The sequence below is a fragment of the Ischnura elegans genome, chromosome 10 (assembly GCF_921293095.1).
Source record: "Ischnura elegans chromosome 10, ioIscEleg1.1, whole genome shotgun sequence".
NCBI lineage: Eukaryota > Metazoa > Arthropoda > Insecta > Odonata > Coenagrionidae > Ischnura > Ischnura elegans.
Genome location: NC_060255.1, coordinates 93,262,100 through 93,284,151, shown reverse-complemented (window position 1 = coordinate 93,284,151; position 22,052 = coordinate 93,262,100). Strand labels below are relative to the sequence as shown.

At 37.1% G+C, this 22,052-nt stretch overlaps 1 protein-coding gene across 1 annotated transcript; it reads left to right on the top strand.

Annotated features, from left to right (window-relative positions):
• Positions 1-2,231: 2,231 nt before the first annotated feature.
• On the top strand, positions 2,232-9,172 carry LOC124166886 (elongation factor-like GTPase 1). Its single transcript, XM_046544598.1, has 2 exons — positions 2,232-2,416; positions 7,258-9,172. The coding sequence occupies exons 1-2, from the start codon at positions 2,282-2,284 to the stop codon at positions 7,444-7,446; spliced, it is 324 nt and encodes a 107-aa protein (XP_046400554.1). The 5' UTR covers positions 2,232-2,281; the 3' UTR covers positions 7,447-9,172.
• Positions 9,173-22,052: the final 12,880 nt, after the last annotated feature.

The following is a 22,052-nucleotide window of genomic DNA, read 5'->3' as shown; positions in this document are numbered from 1 at the left end:
GATTTACGTCATGTTTTGCGCGATCGCATTGAAGTTATCGCCATTGACGCAGGGCAGAACCACGCCTTAAATGCGCGATCACTATCGCCAGCATCGCCCTCCGTAGTGTGTGTGACAATTGGACGTTGCGAGGTTGCAGATGCCATAATTCGCAAGTGATGACGGATAATAGAATAGAATACATATTTATGCTCTGGATATACCCTTGGAGCAAAACACAATTTACAATAATTGGCTCATCAAAAGCACAAAGTTCATGAAAATATCAAGTAATAACGATAAAGTTGTTTGATAGACAAATATTAAAGAAATGACACTTAAACAAGGATTGAAATTTGAACAACAAACGGAATATGTTGGCTGTATTTTATGTAGGAGTTTATTTTCGCTCTCCATTGAGTAAAGCCATGTATAATTTATGTATAAATCCATGGTTGGAGCCCTTCTGTTTTAGATCCTCAGGGATAGAATTCCAAAATTTAGATGCCGTTACTAGAAATGATTTCTGGTAGGTAGTCGCACGTGGAGTAGGATAACATAAATAGCCCTTTTTGCGAGATGACATGTGAGTGGATACTGATCTGTTCATAAAGATTTCCCGGAGAAAATTAGGGATTCCCTCCCTGAAAATCTTAAAAAGAAGAGCACGGAGTAGATATTTTCTTCGGTTACAGAGATTTAGCCAACCAAGGCTGATTCTGTACTGTGATACATGAACATCCTTTCTTAAATTGAATACATATCTTCCACATGAATTAAGTAACCTTTGTAACTTTTTATCCAGCTCTTTAGGCATGTCGTTATAAATAAGACTACAATAATCAAAGGAAGGGAATACCAGGGTAGAAATTGACATTTTTCGGGTGGATATAGGAAGTAAGTGCTTATGAATTTTTAGTTGATACAGTATGTTATTGACTTTATTACAGACGCCATTGACATGTTGGTTCCAAGACAAATTTTTTGTCAGGGTTAGTCCAAGTGTGCGAACAGAATCCATAATAGGATAATATATGGCTTTCCACGGTTAAAGACATATTTTTCTAGTATTTGTGTTTCCTTTTCCCCTTAATCAATGCTAGAATGACCTATAACACTACCGATCAATTACATTAAAGTTCCACACTACAGTTTAATTAGAGTTAGTAATAGTAGCAGGCGTAACTTAGTGGAATTCCTCAATCGCAGCAGTTGATGGAATAAAAACTTTGCTTTTTCAACATCTTGAAAAAAAGCAAAGGTTTTTCTTTTTAATTGGAATACAGCTATTGACGCGCGGAATCCTCAGCATGAGTCCAGAAAAAATCGCTTAGAATTAGCACAATAAGTGATTTCCTTCTGCCATGTAAAAACTTCGCTGTTTTCATCCTGAGGTTTTGCGTTTTTATGAGATTTTAATAATTATTAATAAATTAACGATACCTCCTATGGGCGTAAGATTTGAAATTTAGTATTTTTACATTTCAGAATTTCGAATGAATACTCTATGATAAAGATTTAGTTTTCTTTGTGGGTCTTCCATCCTTCCGTAAGATATCCGTTTTAGCTTCTACGAGATTAATTCCGTCATTCGTTGTTGTGCTCACGTCTCTCAGCAGATGGCTCTAAATATCAATCTAAGTGCCGAATTGTGTCGGGAGACTGCGTGGCTTCTGACACGCCGTGCCTGATTCACAGCTCATAGACGCGCTCTCGCCATTGACATTCTGAGCCTCGTGCTGTAACTCTATAATATCTATCACCGCTCAAATTGGTCGTTTGTCTGGGAGGCATTAGATTCGTCGCATTTGACTTTTGATGCCGCCCAAGTGGTTGCCAGGAAGGGTTTTTCAAGGACACGGAATCTTTCGGACGTCAACAATTGAATTAGGTTGACAACATGGGTCTCTTCCCAGTTCCCTGAATTGCGACACATGAGATGTTTCTCTTTTTTTTCTCCCCGTGATCTTTTCCATCTCCTCAGTGTATAAATGTGTTTCAATTTTAAGTGTTAATTAGTATTGGTTTGACCAAAACCACGGTGGAAAATTTTTGAAAAACAATGTACTATGTAGAGAGTTTTAAACTAATTTTTATACTTTCCATAAACTTTATTTGTTAAAGAAATGTTTTGTTAATTCATTATTTTTCAATTTTTTTTCATTTATTAAGGAAAATAATTGTGTTTTTATATTTCGGGGGGTTCCCCTGACTACGCCACCGGCCCTGATCGTTATCTTTTGTTTCAGGGAAGCTGTACGCTGTGTTGGGTCGTCGTCATGGTCGCATATTGGCTGGTGACATGGCCGAGGGGTCTACCACTTTCAGCGTGACCGCTGTGCTGCCCGTCGTCGAGAGCTTCGGCTTCGCCCCCGAGATCCGAAAGCAGACGTCCGGCCTAGCCGTTAGCCCTCAACTCTTCTTCTCGCACTGGGAGGTGAGTCACTCGTGCACCAACCAGTGGCGCAGCGAGGGGGGGTTTTGGAGGATAAAACCCCCACCAGAGCTCAGAGAAATGTTTAAGTTTAATCCATTTTACTTAATTGGATTGATATTACTAATAGAATAGTGTAAGGATAAATAAAATATCCCTCAGAAAGCCGTAAAACTCACCATTATCTTAAAATTCCGCAAGTTATTAATCTCGCACCAACCACTTATCCTGGTGGGTATTCCATACCCCCACACATCCCGGTATTAGTTGCACCCAAACCTCCCCCCCCCCCCCCCCCCCAGCCTTAATTCCTAGCAGCGCCCCTGGCACCAACTGCGATCTATTTCTTGCGAAGAAGTTCGTAATAGTTGAGTTTCGGTTCATTTTTGAGGATTCGATTCGCGTTATTTAATTCATGACGACGATCCGATTCTTCTAACCGTTCATCATAACGAACGAAATAATTGGAGTTTCATGGTTCTTTGGATTGAATTCAACACACTCTAAAGGCCACTTTAAGCGCTGAACGATCATGTGCATCTGTGGCGTAGATAGGAACATGCTTTGTGATGGCCTGAGGTGGCGACCTCCCCAAGTAACGGGGGTTTCGGGTACTTTAAAAAGAATGACATGCCTGCAAATACATTTTACATCATTTTGGCACTTGAAATTTGACTTTAAGCAGGTGTAGTTATTATATGTCAAAACTAGACAATGGTTTTTAATATTTTTTTATTTCTCTGAGACTTCGGCGGGGGGGGATCTATCCCCTCATCACCCCCCGCCCCATAGTTCCGCCGCCGATGAGCATGATATGATAGTGAAGGAAGGGCGGAGAGAAACCCGGCGTCTGCATTACCCTGCTCTTTCCTAAAGAGGACCAAGGACCTAAGGGGACCACGGCTTTACGTCTCATCCGACGGACGAATTGCTGAACTTTTAGTGCCCTCCAAAAAGCACTCGAGTATAAATCGGGCAGTATCTGAACAATCTCTCTCAATGCTGGTATTTGAACCCGGGCCAACAAGGTGGGGAGCCAACACTCTAGCCACCACACCAGCCCGATCCCTAAGGTTTTTTTTATATTCTTAATATTTGGTGTCATAACACCCCCTGCCACACGCCTATTGAGGATTTTTGTGGAGCAGAACGTAGATAAAATTAATATGGATGCAGTGAATAAGTACGTAGGCGAATTGCAGGATTTGAGGGGCTCTGCCCCCTTCCTCAGCTTCCGAAAAACTACCAAAAATATTTATCACTTTCCAAAGTCAAATGGGGGCAGCAGCTGTCAAAATTGGAAGAAAAAAACTTGTAAAAATCAGAAAGAAGCTAATTATCCACCCCATCCCCACTCCGCAATGACAGGGGGAGGGTGGGAAATTATATATTTTTTTAATATTCCATGTATATTTGTCTTTTACATTATGTACATCGTTTTGACTTCTCCTATAATGGCTTCTGCAAATCTTTGGACAAATAAAATTTATAAAATATTCAATAGTCAAAATGTTGTTCCATCACCAGCCAATGTCACTCTAAGCATATGTTTTGCCCTCAGGAGCCCATTCACGGCATAATCTCATCCTGTTGAAAACTATTTTACTCCATGATATATTCCTCATTGTATTTTCTCAGCCTATTAATCGTACAAGCTGTCATTGGATACTGCCGTTACATTTTATTTGCTGGAAAAATGTTGCTTATTCGTAGAGTTAAAAGAGTAAATGATTTAGTTGTGAATATTTTTGTGAATTTATTGCGTGATTTAAGTATACCGGGACTAGCCATGGTGATAACTGTAAGGAGTCACCCGCAATGCACAAATGGTGTGGAAAATCCAAAGAGAAAAAATCATTCGCCTTGACCGGGGTATTTTTCTTTTATAGTGTGAGATTGAGTCTCACTCCAAAACTATCCATGTGAAACTGGTGGTCCAAAGCTATCCATGACTCTTAATGAAATAATTTTTGTGTTGGGACGGATATTTTTCCTTAGAAGCACCTTCACTTCTCTCACTCTTTATTTTGCAAAGTTATATTGGCTGTATTTTGGTAAGTTTCTTTTAAATAAATGATTATAAAATGATGAAACAGTTGTGCATCCAGAAAGCTACAGCAAATCAGAGAGGTGGGGTGCGACCAATGCCAGTGTGGTCATCATCTATGCAATATAAATTACATATAAATACAGTAGATTCCATTTAATGGGTCCACCAGTTACTTGTGGCTCTTAATTGGGGCAGATCTTGAAGAACAGAACCCAATAGAAGACTATCCCAGAGTATTCTCAGCTTAATTGGGACAGCATGCTGCTTTATTGGGCCATGAGTCGGCATCATAGACTCTATACTTGCGATGAAATTAAAATTTTTTGTTTTCAGAATACTATTTTTTTATATTTTACTCCTTTGAGTTACTCTTATTTTTCACGAGCGTTCCTATTCTTGCCCTATTTTAAAAGCTCTTGTTGTTATACTATCCATAAGAGTATAGGAATTTTCTTTAATGGGACTTAGTAAAAATTTTTCACAGCCTCAGGCTAAGCTGAATGAATATTTTCAACTAAATTGTTATAATTCTTAAAAATTATAATAAATTAACTAAACTCGCTGATTTATTAATCAAATTAATAGTTTAATAAACTTAGGTGGCATTATAAACATTCTTTAGTCCTCTTTCTACCATTTCAAAGTGTTTTATGCCCATGTACAAGACAGTTTGCATAATTGGGGCAAAGTGCGCAAGTCCCGATACGCCCCAATTAACCGGAATCTACTGTATTTAAACAACACTGTATGCGCAAACATGCAAGAATATGGTATAACATGAAGAGGAAGAGAGAGGGATGAAAACACATAAGAGAAAAAGGACGAGGACAATGGTGCTGTGGTGGGTGGTAAAAAAAAAAAACAGAAATGAGGGGATAAAAATAAATTTTTAATGTAAAACCATATGCACATACACTCTCGCCAGACACTGTGTGCACCACATAGGAAACCATTTATAATAGTGTAGACACACCAAGATTTATGTCTTCAATGTCTCATTTTGGGTTACGGTGACTGCCGTGAAATTTAGAAGAACTGTAAATTTGGTGTCATGCAAGAAAGATGTCAGTTGTGACACACCCGCGGATCATGTGTCGGAATGATCATATGAGATCCAGTTTCCTCATTTTGCATTAAAATATTTCTTTATGCACAAAAATGGATGCTCTTTCCTGCAGGGGCGCAGCTAGGAATTAAGGCTTGGGGGGGTTTCAGGCGCAACTAATACGTTGGTGCCATTGGGGCGTGGTATACCCACCAGGGTAAGCGGGAGGTGCAAGGGCCCTTCCCCAGAATAATTTTGAGATAAGTAGTTCAAAATAGTGAGTTTTAAGGCCTTCTGAGGGATATTTAGTTAATCCTCACACTATTCTATAAGCAATATTAATCCAATTACGTAAAATAGATTTAACTTGAAAATTTCTCTGAGCTCTGGTGGTGGGTTTTATCCCCCAAACCCCCCCCCCCCCCCCCTCACTGCACCACTGCCTTTCTGCATCCATATTTCCACTCTGTAGTGTTCCGTACTTCAGGTGAGACCCTTCACAGAACATTTCTTTTCACTTTTACTCATTAGTCATCACATCAACTCTTTATGATTCATGAATGTCCACTGAGCTTACTCAAATTTTATCCTGGGATCCTTGTTAAAAAGCTGTTATATGAGTGATGTTGGTATGAAAGATCATAATAGGTTAAGACGAAAAATATATACAGTGAAATGCCTTTATAATGAAATCCTATGGATTGCTGGAATATATTCAGCACTGAAATTTCGTTGCATTGAAATGTGCGAAAAAAATAGTATGAAATCCATATAAATGAAAGTACATAAAAAACACTTGATGATACTTCCAAAATACATATTTTGGCACATATAATCGAAAATAACTAAAAATCAATGTATTTACCATTTGCATCATGGATGGTGCTTACTAACGAGGAACAGACTTGAAAACCTTTTTCGTCTATACCACATAAATTTTATTATTGCCACTATTTATATTAAAAAATTCTTAAATGAAATGGATAACCAAAATTTTGAATTTTTCCATTTTTGACTGTTATTTATGACTTTTTTTACTCTGAATTTCAGCCAAAAAAATCTTTTCGTTAAAGTGGTACCCTTTTACATCGAATAACATCTATAGGAAATTTTGAGGGAATGGAAAATAATTTTGTTATTCTGAATATTTTGTTACACTGACCTTCGTTATAATGACATTTCACTCCCAGTGAGAAATGGGTGGTGGAATCCACGTGGAACCCACGTGGAGAATTAACGTGGATACCACGTGTTTTTGGTCGTGGAATCAACGTGGAACCCACGTGGAAATTTGGTGGAAAAATTAAAACAGCAGTTGGTGCTGTCCTAAAACCATTAAAACCTCAACCACTCTATATCTAAACCTTCTATATATGTGTCTACGATTTTTCATGTGCTCTCATGGCTGCCTTCCCACGAATTATATAAAAATAGCATGTGCGATACATTTTCACATAACTAGCGTGGTTTCAGGATGATAAATGACGCAATGTCACCAGAGAGTTAAGTTCCACAAATTAGAAATTCTGTTTAACATTTTATGCTAATCACCACAAATCCACTTGAAATCAACGTGGATTCCACGTGGGTCCAACCACTCAATATCCACCACCACCAAATATCCACCACTCAACGTGGATTCCACGTGGGTTCCACGTGGATTCCACCACCCATTTCTCACTGGGCTGTATTCAACCAGCAACTCAGATGCTAGAGATTCTTTGGATGACTCTATTTTCTTCTTGGCAGGTTGTTGATATCGATCCGTTTTGGGTGCCTTCGACACAAGAGGAATATCTGCACTTTGGCGATAAGGCTGATGCTGAGAACCGTGCTCGGAAGTATGTGGACGACGTGCGCCGCCGAAAGGGTCTTCCTGTGGAGCGTAAAATTGTTGAGCACGCAGAGAAGCAGAGGACTCTTTCGAAGAAGAAGTGATGATCATGGATGAAGTCAGTATTATGGTTGCGTCGGTTAAAGGTTAAATGAAGGCCAGACTGTTGGCAGATGGGAAGCTAGCTGTAAGTACATGAGGCTACAGCTTGTTGGCTTCCAGGTAAATATTTTTGTACTGTTTGGAAACCCAGCCGTTACGTAAAAGTTTTTGGTGAAAAAATTAGAAATTTTCTATACTTTGTACTAAGATGTATATAGATCAGGATTTTTCTATTTTCATTTTTTTTCTTGGCTTAAGTTTGTGATTCTCGTGGCTGTTACTCTTAATTTTATGAAGTTAAGTGTGTAATGGTGTATTACTGATTGCTCATGCACTCATTTATGTCAACTTTTAATATATAATTTTCTCTGAGAAAAACTATTGAATATAAGAGGCAAAAGGGCTTGTTGAAACTGTATGAATAGAATTTTATAATTACAAACGCTTTGCTTGAAATATGTCAGTCTACAAGTAATTATGTTTTACACGTGAGAGGAAAATTCCTTATTTTTTGATCTCATTCAAGTACTTCTGTGCTTCTTCAAGGGTCAAGATTCCAAAATTCAAAGTCTTTCTTTTAGCTGGGAATAAACTATGTTGATTAGTTTACTTATTGTTTTTGGATTTATTTCCAAAACATTTTGAATTAATCATTTTGTTTGAGCCACTTTCAATGAATGCAAGTCCATCTGTAAAGGAGGCTGCACTTAAGGTCTTGTGGAGTTCAAATAATTACAATGAATCACACATATGCCTTTTATTTTGTGTTTTCAAACAACATGTACCGATGTATAAAATTTTGGGGATCGAATTTTTCTACATATAGCTCAGATTTTAAACTTGTAAAGTGGTGAATAGTGCATTTTCGAAGTTGGTTTTCAAGGTATATCAACTGAATGATTCCAAGTGCCAATTATAATGCTTTATCAAGCATTTGGTTTTTCTACGTATGTCTGTTTTTACCTTTAATCCCAGACTGAGTCTGATACCAAACAAAGTAAGCCAGTGGGCTTAGTTATGATTTGAGTTGCAGCTTTTCTTCTCATGGTTTATTGTTAATTTGCTGTTGAGAAGATGGTTAAAAATCTATTAGACGCAGTAGTATATTCTTTGACTATGAATTTTCTCCTATTAACCTTTCTAACACAGCATTTCTTCTGAACTGCGTCAAATTTGTCCGTCATTAAAAAGAGAGGGTGCCTTCTCAGCCCTTCTTTAAGTATGTCTCAACTAAGGGTTATTTTTTGTTGTAAAACTGAGTGGTCGAATATGTAGCAGATGTGATAATGATTACCGAGTTTAAAATGCAATCATATCCAAATGTAAAATCTTAAAATTTGATTTCCCTCCGAGGAATCTGAGTAAGAAAGGATTAATAACACAAGGTATAATTGGATATTGGCATTTAAAGTGTTCAAAAACTGTTCCTTGCTAATAGTAAATGAGTAATTGATTTAATTTTGAATATTTTTGTGACTGTATTGTATGGGATTGCTTTTGTGATTTACAAAACATTCATTACTTGAGAGATGTCTCACCTGGAAAAACATAACTGCGTCTGCTGCTCTCTTCAAAGTGCAGTTTGCAGTCAATGGGTTTGGGAAATGAACCAACTTCAATGCATAAATTCTGCTCTCCATTTCTGTGTTTTGGTAAAGATTTGTTGCACTTATGGGAATATTATGTACTCCTGCCGTCTTAAGATGAAAATAAATTCCATGGTTTTCAGATAATTTGTTCATGTTTAGCATACAGTGTCCATACTGCCATTTTTTCTAATCTCAAAGCAGTTATTATTATAGTATTTTACCGATTGAGGTAGGTTTCCATGGAGTACTCAAGAAGCAATCTGGGAGCCTCCCCTTCCTTCCAGCACTGCCTTCTTTAATTCACAGTAAGGCCTACTCTCTCTCAATGTATCTAAAAGTCCTATTCTTTTCCTTCCCCTCCCTCATTTCCCTAACATTCTACCCTCTAACACCATTTTCAACATCCCCTCACCGCTAAGCACTAACTCCATCCATACCTTCTGTCTCCTCTGTATCTCATCTAAAAGCTGCCTCTCCTCGCCAATCATATCCAGCACTTCGTCATTCCTTTTCCTCTCCGTCCATTTCACCCTCTCCATTCTTCTCCATACCCACATCTCGAATGCCTCCAATCTTCTCTCATCTTCTTTCCTCAGTGTCCACGTTTCCGCACCGTAGAGAGCTACACTCCAGATCAAACTCTTCACTAACCTTTTCTTTACACTCTTACACAACGATCCTCTAAGAAGCTCCTTCCTGTTCATGAATGCCTCCTTTGCCAATGCGATTCTCTTCCTTATGTCCTTACTACTGTATCCGTTTTCCTCTAACGTACTGCCTAAATAGTTGAATTTCTCAACCTGCTCAAGTTTTTCACCACCCACCTTCATCTTGAGTCTCACATTCCTCGCTCGTGATGCTTTACAAAACCGCATAACCTTAGTTTTCTTGTGATTAATCCTCATCCCATACTCCTCGCAACACTCGTATAATGCATCCACTAGAGCCTGAAGCCCCTTCGCTGACTGGCTAATCAGCGCCTGATCATCCGTCTCAAAGCAGTAATGTATGTAAATGGATTATCTTTTTGGTGGGGGCCGAATTCAATGTGAGATTAGGTTGTGGTATGTTTCAATCCTGCCATGTGAAAGGCAATGAAATTCATGTTGTTGCTGTGGAAAATAAATTGAAAGGCCCTTGGTGTGATTCCCATGGGCGTACCCAGGATCAAAACAAGGGTGGGGGGGCAAGCCATGGTTGTTCAAGTAGTAACGTTTTAGTGCAAAAAAGTTGATGAAACCAAAATTTCAAGAAAATTATGACAGTTTTTTTTATTAGTCTTCACAATTACCTATGTATGTATTTGCTTGAAAAAAATAGTGATTTTTATTTTAGTTCCAAGTCATACTACTAATATCATTTTTATTTATAAGAAATTTTTTTTTTAACTTTCGTTTTGAACTTTATTAATATTTCCCTTTACGGGGGGCAGCGCCCACTTCTGGCCCCCACTGGGTACACCCATGAGTCCAGGGAAATTTAACCCCATGGTAATTAAAGTATCCTGTAGAATTTGATTTTTTCCCGTTGTATTATCTTGAGAAATATTCCCAGGTTTACCGCGGGGTGTTGTTTTGAGTACATGGTCCCAAGTCGCTTGGATCATGTACCCAAAACAATACATGTGTGGCGTTATGTCTTTAAATCTTCCAGATTCTGAACGTAAGCCCCAGACACAGGGAACTCTGATCGTCTGTCACTAGCTGGTTGAGGGAAAGACAAAGACTAAGTACAAGCTGTAAGATTTTCAATAGAAATCACCCTCTCAGTGGAGCAATCTGTCCACCACAAGCGCCGAAGGAAGAAGAGAGCTGGCCGACCTCCGAACCATGTCAGGGTGGAGGGGAAGGTATTTGCAAAGGAGTGGAGGGGTAATAGGATGATGTCCAAGTTAGCTGCATTGGTGTAAATCTGCCGATAGGCGCCCCTGTTGACTGACACCACTGCAAAACGTCTGTCATCCAAGCCGGGGTTTGGGGAGAACCGCGTGCCGCTCGGTTTTCTCTCCTCTATCTCCTGGGTTGGAGACGTAACCAAATGGGGTGATAGCTGGTAGAGGCAAGTCATTGGAATTCAAGGAGGGGAAAGACATAGTGGGATGAGGTGTTGGAGGGAGAGAGAGTTGTGATAGGAAAATTGGAGTACTTCTCACTCTAAACTGCATTCTTATGCCTCAGCGCATACTTCCCCTTGATTGCCCAGGAGTAGGTATTCCTCCGCCGTACTACCTATATAAGGTTTGATCTCCAGGTATGGCTGATTTGGTTGGCTGATTCGGTTGGCTGATTTGGGTGGCAGATTTCGGAGGGCAGAGTTTGGAGACAAGAGTTCCGAGACTCAGAGTCTCCGAGCCTCTGAGTTGAAGGGCCTTTGTGCGAAAATCCTTTGCGCGAAAATCCTTAGTGCGAAAAGTCCTTAGCGGGAGAAGTTCTGCGGATAATTTTGGATGAAGTTCGGAGGAATTTCTGGGGAGGGGTACCAGAAATTTTGGATGGGGTACACTAAAAATTGCCAAACATGATGGAAAATCTAAGAATTATTGCTGTGGGTGTAGGAATAATTCCTGCACCTGCAGCAATGATTCCTAGGAACACATCTCAGGAATAATTTCCCTAGATGTAGCAGAAGAGAAGTAGTCGAGGCTAGCATTAAAACAGGGAAACAAAATGCAACAGAGGTGGATGAACTCTTCTATTTGAAAAACAGTATAACTAACAATGGGAGAAGCAAGAAAGAAGTTATCAGCAGAATAGCCTAGGCCAAGAGAGCATTCCATTAAAAGGGAGATCTGCTTACAGCGGGAAACTTAAACGTGGAAGTAAAGAAACAATTTATTAGAATGTACATTTGTTGTATGCTCCTATTTGGAAGTGAGGCACGGGCATTAAAAGCTGCAGAGAAATCTATGGTAGAGGCCTTCAAAAGAATGATGTGGATTAAATGGGTCGACTGAGTTAGTAATGAGGAAGTCGTGAGAAGAGTAGGAAAGAAGAGAAACCTCATGAAAACCTTAATAAGAAGACGGAACAACCTTATAGTCCACATCTTGAGACATGATGGCCTGATGAAGACAATCGTCGAGGGACAAGTGTAAGGCAAGAAATTATAATGAAGACTTCGAACAAAATATATGGAACAGGCAAAGAAAAATCTGAAAGAGAAGAAGTAGGTAGGAGTGAAAAGATTTGCTGATCGGAGAATTGAGTGGAGAGCTGTGTCAAACCAATCTTAGGATTATTGACCTGCAATAATGATATTAATGGGTATGTGTTTTTATCTGGCCATTTGTTTGTTACCTCTGGGTGTCTGTTTCCTCTGGACATTCGTGTTCATAAGGATATTTGAGTTCATATACTGACAGGATCCGAGGGTTAGTATTCTCAACTTTGCAGTCAATTTATGATTATTTTAACTTTGCATACATTTTCCACTGTTCAATGTTCGTTTGAATTTTGAGTTAAAATTTTGTTTATTAATAAGATTTGTGAATTCAAAAATTAAAAAAAAAATTATGCATATCGATAACTGTTGCCATGGTTGATGCTTGTATTTCTCAGCTTAACTTGAAACGATTCTTAACTATGTTCTTGAGGAAGAAAAACAGTTGTCTAGTTTTACAAAAACTATTTTGAATTGAAATTTCATATTGAAGGGGAGGAACTCCTTACCGGCTAAAAAGAAAGTCGACAATGGAATGTAATAATCATTTTTGAAGTAATGAAAAAATAGCTTTGTCATCCATTTCGATCACATTAAATGACACGTTATTTCATGGCGTGAAAAAATATTGAGACACTTCACTTATTCATACCTAAGTATAAAAATATATAGAAAGTTGGAATGGGAAAGAAAACTTATAATTAATCACAGGAAGATTGCCATTGAGTAAGTCCTAATAAAAAATTTGAAACAAATTATATGCTTCTACCTCTTGAGGGGAATAAGATTAGGCCAAAATCATGTTTTAATTATACATTGGTCCAATACAACATCATTGATTACCGTTTTCCCAAGGATATGGTGTACTTATTTTCTTTGTCATATTGATTTTTGTCAAATCATACAAAAATAATTGCAGAAGATGTAAGAACTACAGATTTGAATAGCACATACATGTCAGCACCAGATACAGGAAAAGTTCTTTGAGGTACCTATTGATTTACCATGTGTCATAGTAAAACATTGGAATTGCTTCAACCTCCAATCTTCGTTTATGCAGTGGCAAAATGAGCTGGAAATAATGTGGAAAACATGCTACATTTATACAGTTGAGGACTTCAAGTCCGGAAAGCTTGGAACAAAAGGGTGTCTGTATTCTGGTCTTCAGCGCGCGAAAAAGTGGTACACATTTTTTTGATAATTTTAATGCAATAAAACCATAACTCAGAAATTACTCATGAAAGAGATTTTAACATTGATTAGCATAAACCTTCTAGCATTATTTCAATTTAATATATTCAATAAAAACTTGCCGAATAAGTGGTCAAATTAAGGCTGTAGGTTTCGTCTTTTGCTTCATGCTCAATAGCTTTCGTTGATTGAATTTGCTAGCAGACGTTACAATATCTATCGATACTTTCTTTCAGGGGCTTAGCTAGGAATAAAGGATGGGGGGGGTTTAGGTGCAACTAACACCGGGGTGTGTGTGGTATGGTATACCCACCAGGATAAGCGTTAGGTACGAGATAAATAAATTGTGGAATTTTATGGATTAATGTTTTCAAAATGGTGAGTTTTACGGCTTTCTGAGGGATTTTTTTAATTATTTTATTAATCCTTACAATATTCTATTAGTAATATCAATCAAATTAAGTAAAATGGGTTAAACTTAAAAATTTCTTTGACCTCTGGGGGGGTTTTATCCCCCAAAACCCCCCCATCGCTGGGCCACTGCCTTCTTTTTGTCGGACAGTAAATCTGTGCAAATGCTTCTACATTTTTTAAATTAATTAATTAATTTATAAATAAATTAAGGCTCTTGTGCTCCATATTTGAGATTCCTAGGTTGTTAGTGTATGTTCATAGCTTGCAGGCCCGTCCTGGGCCGCCAGGACACTGGGACTTATCCCGAAGCTCCAGCCTGGAAATCTTTGGTGCCCTCCAGTTCCAAAACTTACAAATTTTACAGTCAGAATGCATTGAGCTGTTAACTGGATTTCAATCATATCCCATTTAACAGGATAATTAACACTGTCTTTAGTAAACAAAACACTAATTAAAATTAATATAATTCATTGTCCATTATTAGTCCTCCCCCTTCATAGTGCCTGTGCCCTCTGGCCATGGCTGTACACCCCACTAAGAAGGGGTCCAGCATGGGCCTGATAGCGTGTTCTAACTTCCTCCTCGTCCCAGAACAAGGCTTGGACAGTGGTGCCACAAGGTGGCAAATCGAAGAAAATTTTTACTGAACGGGATGAAAATGAACAGTTAAATCTACCTCTTTATCTAAATGAATTAATGAACCAGAACTTAACAACGTATCACTAACTCATGAAAAATAGGTGGTAAGTTTTGCATTTTTTCATTTAAAAGTTATGAGAAAATGACTGAATGAGAAATACCTTTTTTGTCATAATTTATCCTTTCCATCCACTAACAGAATTAGCTGATAGAATTGTAATATCGGGTCTGACTGAAAGACCCATAGGAAACGGGGGATTGAACATGAACTGATTTTTTTTGAGAAGTTTGCAATGAAGATTAAAATTATTAAAATATTTAGTTACAAGTCGACCATGAAGTCGGGTGGTAACATAGATTTAGGAATGGCATTAAGACACAATAATATAAATAACCCAAAATGCAAAAAAATACTAAGTAGAAAAAAAAATTTTAAAAGGCCTCAAAATACCATTTTTCACTCACAATACATGTCCTAAAAGCACCAAGTTTTTCACCAAATATTTCACACAATGAATGTCCACATAGCACCAAATAAGCAAAAAATAACAATACATGTCTAGATTTACATTCCCCTCAAAATCCATTTTTACACAATAATAAGCTAAGACCAAAGTAAAAAAGACAAGAAACACAAAATTTAAAAAATATACAATTTAAAGCCCTCAAAATTCGATTTTATTAATCCTATTGATAAATATAGTGGCGTGAGTTGGAAAGATGGAGCAGCCTTTACTCTTGCAACTGAATGTCAGGCGAGGGAAGAGCATTGGGGGTTGATGGTTTTAGGCGTTACTGTATGGAAGTTGCTCGTGATGAATGAAAATTTTACTTTGTTTTTCCACATATGTTTATGATGATGCATATATTTTTGGCCAGATGATGACGCAGTGCGTCGAAACCGCGGTCGCGAGTAAATAAATAAATGTGGAAAAACAAAGTACAATTTTCATTCAGCATTGGTGAAATATCTACTCTTCACCAAAATTATTTCCTTTACGGCAACTGCCATCAACTGTTGATACATCTGTCGAGGAGACCACTAGCCCAGGGCAATCCATCCTCAAATACTCCATTTTTCCAAATATATTGGAGTCCAGCTCATACAGACACATGCAACCCAAACATCTGCTTAATGTAAACAGCTCTAAGACAAAATACAAGAAAATTGACTTTTTTTATTTACAGTATAGTTATCTTCTTTAATATTCTGATGCTAAACACAGTATAATAATTATTTCATGTACACATTTTAAAACATAGTACACAATGTAAACTCCAATATCAATACAATATTCAATATTTTATTTAACGTCAATGACAGTACAGTGTTGAAAGTTATTAATTTAGAACAAGCGAAATAAAGAAAATTAAATGAGTGAAATTAAACTCTATATAAAAATATATATAAAACTTCTTATACTTGCTATCAGGCATAAACTCAGTCATTGCCTTCTGTCACAGTGTCGGTAGACTCTTGTCCTATGTGTAGTTTTGCCACCGTCTCATTAGTTATGTCTGCAAAAAACTTCGAATTTATCTTTCAGCAAGATTCCAATGAAAAATATTTGTAGCAGGTTCAACGATGTGTACGATTTTCTAGTGTAGGAATTGCTATGCTCCCCAGGAGATAATTGCTGTTCTCATACCTGCTGGAAGTGTATGATGCAGTAAAATACACAAAAAAGTAAGCATTTATTACTTTTGACAAGTATTTATGCAACAGTTATTTTCTTTTTCTTGTTCCATCTCTCCCTCCCATTGTTGGCCTGAGGAGCTTACGGATTCCCACTTCACTTACTTATTTGAGTGGCCATGTGAATCCATGATGGTTTTTGGCCTCTCAAACGAACCGCATTCACTCTTCCATCATTTCTATTTCCAGTCATTGTCTTCTTACATCCTTTGGCACTTGGTCTCACAAACACAGTATAGATCAGTCGCTTTAACCATTTTAGCAATCTTGACGTAGATATTTTACATAGTAGGGCTTAAATTAGATTTTATGGAAAAATTTGAAATTGCCAACAGCTCGGATTGACTCATCTTTGTTAAAGTTAAGCTTCTCCATTCCCTTCATAACCCTGACCTTCATGCTCCTCTTGTTGTATGTCTTCTGGTTTCGGCTTTCACTCATTGGTTCACCTAAACTGTTGAACCCCCTCCCACTCCCCTCACTCCAATTCCATATGCCCCCATCTCCTACCTTGGCCTGTGCATATATTCCGAGAGATTTTTTTGTTGGATTACCTTGAAAATGACACCAAGTGTCGAAACTGTGGTCGGTTAAGTGATAAATAAAATAGTGTGGTTTATGCTTTGTGATTTAAACATGTACATAGCATTATTCCACAAAATTAAGCCTGAAACGATTTTATACACTGGGTATACAGTTAAAAGGCTGTTTCATCATGCGGACTGTTAGTTGACAATTTAAAAATGGAAAAAGGTAGAGGCTAAAAAGAATGGCTGGAAACAGGAAATAATGGAAACAGCGTTGGCGTAAGGGACCTGCCGACAGGCAAAACTCAAGATGATGACGATATCATGCTGGTGTTCCCTCATCTCATTATGTGGACAAGCCATCTTAAAAAAATGCTTTTTACTGTTGCAATTACATTTGGCTCACTACATTGACTTGAATCCACTGAAGGCTGCTTATGTTCTTTTACAGAGCAGAAGTTCCAGAAGGATAGTCCTACTTGCCTTGCCATTAATTGAGTGCAGAGGAGGGGCAGTTGGGTGGTAGGGAAAGGAGTCCCAAGGAAGGGTAAATGAAGTATAGCCCTACCCTTCCCTTACACTCAATAGATGTTGGACAAAGGATAGTCAAATGGTAATCGAAGTTCCCATCAAGGGTGGAAGAAGTATAGGCCTACCCTTCCCTTAATGCAGGGTAGATGGATGGAAAGCGAAGGAGTTTTCAGGAATGGTAGAGGAAGGTTTGTCCTTCCCTTCCATTAAGTGTATAGCATGGGTTGAACAAGGGTAACTACCCACCATGATGGGTACTATCGTTCCTTTACCTTTCTTTTACCCACCATTGGGAAGTTTATTTCTATCAGGGTGAAAAACCAAAATGGAAAGTTGAAATTAATTTCTTAAATATACATAAAAAATTAATATTCTTTAATAAATTTTATAAAAATTCTTTAATAAAATAAAATTATTCTCTCATTATTGTATTTCCAAGATATTGATTGAAATTTATCGTTTTGGAACTCGCTCATGGTAAAAGAAAGTATTGATAAATTTGTTATGATTATTTGATGTCTTCACCAATCAGTCTTGGAATAAGCATTATGCAACTGTCCTGTCAGTTTGGTAGCCATAGGGGGTGAGACCTCCCCTTGAGCCTTTAAAAGAGATGCGTATAAAACAAGAAAGATGACCTCAATAAATAAAACAATAATATATATACTGTTTTTGAGTACTTAAAATCATGCTTTAAATTAAATAAAAATAAAAAAATCTTCGGAGGGGAGAGGGGGTAGCAGGGGAAGAATACCCCCACTCCCCCCTTGGCCTAGGGGTGTTTTCCATGCACCCTGGAATCTCAGTTAATTCCCTCCCCCCTCCTATTTCAAAATCCTGGCTAAACCACTATCTCTTGTCACTTCTCTTATCAGTTACCCATGTAAATTTAATTTTGTAATCTCAGTGAAATGCCTTCCATAACTTATCCCATGTTTGCCATTATCATCATCATCCCTTGTCATTCTCAACCTTCAGTTGTCCTCAAGATGATGACCTCTTTAGACCATCATGTCTCAAAATTCTTAATTAATGTATTACACTTAGTGACCATGTGAGATTTCTGTTGCTGCACTCACATATATACTGCATCTGGTTTTTTTGGGTTTCTACCTTACCCTACTAAGAAGTGACAATATATAAATATAACTAATAACTTTCCATCATAGGCAGATCTAGGGGGGCATGGGGGCACGTGCCCCCCCTCAGACCCTTAAAAAAAATGCTAAAGGCAACCTTCCTCAGAGTTAGGAAAGGCTTTTATTAAATTCTCTTATACTGTATGTGCCCAACCTGGAATATTTTCATCTTATTTGTATAAATATTTGACGCTGACCCGAAGCCCCTTCCCCACCACAATACTGTCTAACAGTGCTACACATATATTTAAAAAAAACACAATGCTAATTAGCTATGCAAATGAGGCTCTAATTATCATGGTTGAACTGACATGGCAGATCGCTGCTGAGCTTTCAGTCAGCCACATAGCCAAAAAAGTATGAAGAGTTTGGTTTTTATGTGGGTTGCCTGCACTGATATTATTTTGTCGTCGCTTTGGAGTTACCAGACAATGATACACTCGTTACAAACTTTTCAGCAACTTAATGATGAAATAATCTTTCAGCATTATAACAATTCGTAGATTACTAGAAGCAGTGGAGCAGTAATGAAGGTTTTGGGGGATATAATCCCCCCCAGAATTCGGATAACTTTTTAATTTAAATTCATTTTACTTACTTGGATTAATATTACTTATAGAATAGTATAAGGATTTATAATATATCCCTCAGAAAGTCGTAAAACTCACCATTTTAAACCAATTATACTATAATTTTTCTTGGAAAGGCCTCCCCTCACCTTCTGCTTACTCTGGCGGGTATTCCATACCACCACACACCCCGGTATTAGTTGTGCCCAAAACCCCACCTAGCCTTAACTTCTAGCTGTGCCCCTGACTGGAAGACAAAATGAAATGTAACCACATAATTTAAAAATTGGAGTGCTGAAGGGCTTGCGGTATTCTCAGCAAATGCATTGCAGTTATATACGGAGAAATGTGGGGGGTATTGTTGATGCCCCCAAAGCACCCCTATGGTTATAAAAAAATTACATACATTATTATTAGCAATTAAAACTGTTCAAGCATTACCTATACTATTACACTTATGTATTTACAAAATCACATTCATCCATTGTTAAACCCTACATAACTAAATATGTCAACATGCATGCTTGAATTAATCTAACACAATTATATGGACTCATAGCCACAATATAAAGGCCTGCCTAGTCTGAGTTATTTCTAATCGAAAGTAATAAATGAATATATAATTTTTATTCCCCTATTCCAAATCTAAACTACAGCTGGAAAAAGTACATGTTCCTATTCTTTTTGTGTAACAATATCATATTATCAATACCAAAAAATGGATTAACAATACATATTAACAAATTACCTATTTACATAAAATTGAATGGCACTAATTACAAGCAATTTACTTTTCACAAAAATTTCATTAAAATGTTTTCTCATTAATGACAAAGATATTACAATATTTTATTTCTACAACATCTCCTTATTAACATAGTCAAAGTTGCATAGAAAATAGTGTTCTTGCCTTTACTTGTACAAAGTAGTCGGGAGACATTACATGCACACCATTTAAATACATTTAAAATTATTTATGTAATAATTTCAAATGCTACTAAAATAATAGCATTAAAAAATGGAGACAAAATATCAGCAACAAGAATACAAATCGACCTTAGCAATGGGTACAATTAATTCTGGTCAGGGTGTTACTTAATTATATTTTCAATGGTTGCAATATACGATGACCTGCCTACTCTGAGTCATTTCTTATCAACTGTGAGATGCGATATTAAATCCCTACTCTCCTGCCCCAAGTCTCAACTATAGCTGAAAAAAATCCATGCATTAGTTACAAAAATAAAAACGTTTCTGTACAATAATATAGAAAAACAGCACAAAAACAGTAATGCAAATTGTACTAAGCACTGGAATAAAGAGCACAGCAACATATCATATATTACATTCAATGCCTTTACATATTCTAGTACAACTCACTTATGGACCAACTGTTTTAGCCAGAGATAAATCATATTCACGCCTCATTAAAGAAACTTTACAATTTGCAACTCATGCAGAGGTACCACAAACTTTGGAAGAAAAAATACTCCATCACATCCCCAATAAAGGGGCCATTTTGTAAGCATTTGGTGCAAAAAAATAAAAAAAACATTGCAACAAAAAACAAGTAAAAAGACACTTTACAAGTATTTTTTTGTTTATTTATTAATTTTTTTCTGACAAATGAGGTTAAAATATACTATTTTAAGTAAAGCACAGTGGAAGAGATATTCAAAATCAATATCTTAAAAATTATCAAAATATATGCTAAACAATATGTACATTTTCCATAAATGCACCAACTGTTTTAGCCAGGGATAATTCATGTTTGCATGACCTTAGAAAAAAGTCTTAAAATTTCAATTAATACAGAGTTAACCAAATTTTTTCTAGAAAAAATAATTAAACCACACCCTCAATAGGAGTATGGTAAGTATTCAGTGCAAACAAATGACTTATCCCTGTTACACCCCCTCCCCACGATGAGGGAACAGTTTGGATTTGAGGGGGGCATGCACTACACTACGACCAAAATTAATAAGAATAAAAAAACTACACAAAATATTATTAGCAATTCAAGCACTACTACTACTAATATCATTCATTCATTCATAAACCACATTCCATTCACTCATAAATCAAATCACATTCCATTCTTTCATTCATAAAATCACATTCCATTCACTCATTCATAAAACCACACTCCATTCACTCATTCATAAAATCACATTCATCCATTCACACAGCCCTGCCTACCTAAATACAGCTGTATATACGCCTGAATTAATTTAACGCCTAATTACGGAATCGTGGCCACGATATACGAAGACCTGCCTAATCTGAGTTATTTCTAATAGACGGTAGGACGCAATATAAAATCCCTACTCTCCTGTCGCAAATCTAAACTAAAGCTGGAAGAAAATGCATGCATTAATAAAAATAATACAAACAGACCCTGTACAAAAATAGCAACAAAAAATGCAAAAGAAAACAACTATCTTCAGGCCCGGTGTCTTCTTTCTTCTTATCTTCATTCTTCCTTTCTTCACGAAAAAATACTGTAGTCTCTAGTTGTCGGCGAAATAACCTTCAGGTGTCCATTTCATGGATCTCCACAGTTGTCTCCAAAAGCAATCCCTGTCGTTGTCCACAAGCTTGACCTGTAGTAACATAACAAAACATTCTCATAATCCAACGTAGGGGACACCTAAAAAGTTTGCTCTTAGCTCAGTCGAAATATCATTTCAAGGAAGATGTTCAGAAAATAATAACTTTTTAACTGTCTCGTAATTTTTTAAATTAAAAAATGCATGAATATGTCATTCCAAATTATTCAATGCTGATCTAATCGGCGATATTTCAATGTATTTTCATTATTCTTTAAACATTTGAAAGACATGATTGGGCAATATTGAAAATTTTGCTGGAAAACATTACAGAGAGCTGAGTGTACTATGTATTTATATAAGTTTTTTTACGACTTACTTGGTCTTCATAGGCAAAATAAATACCTACGATAGATTAACGAAAATCCTCGCAACTGTACTTCAATAGGAGTATTAAATTTAATGGAAATGAAACTTCAAATCGAAATATAAGAAAGCAAACACTATCGTCTTCGTCAGCCTTGAGATTCAGCGCGGGATTAAAGTTTTGTTAGTTTTACAAAAAAGCACGAGATCTTAATTTTGGGTGCGGTTTAACTAAATAT

Coding starts and splice junctions, on each gene's coding strand:
- LOC124166886 (XM_046544598.1), top strand. CDS start 2,282: ATGGCCGAGGGGTCTACCACTTTCAGCGTGACCGCTGTGCTGCCCGTC. Junction 2,417..7,257: donor TCTTCTTCTCGCACTGGGAG/GTGAGTCACTCG, acceptor TCTTCTTGGCAG/GTTGTTGATATCGATCCGTT.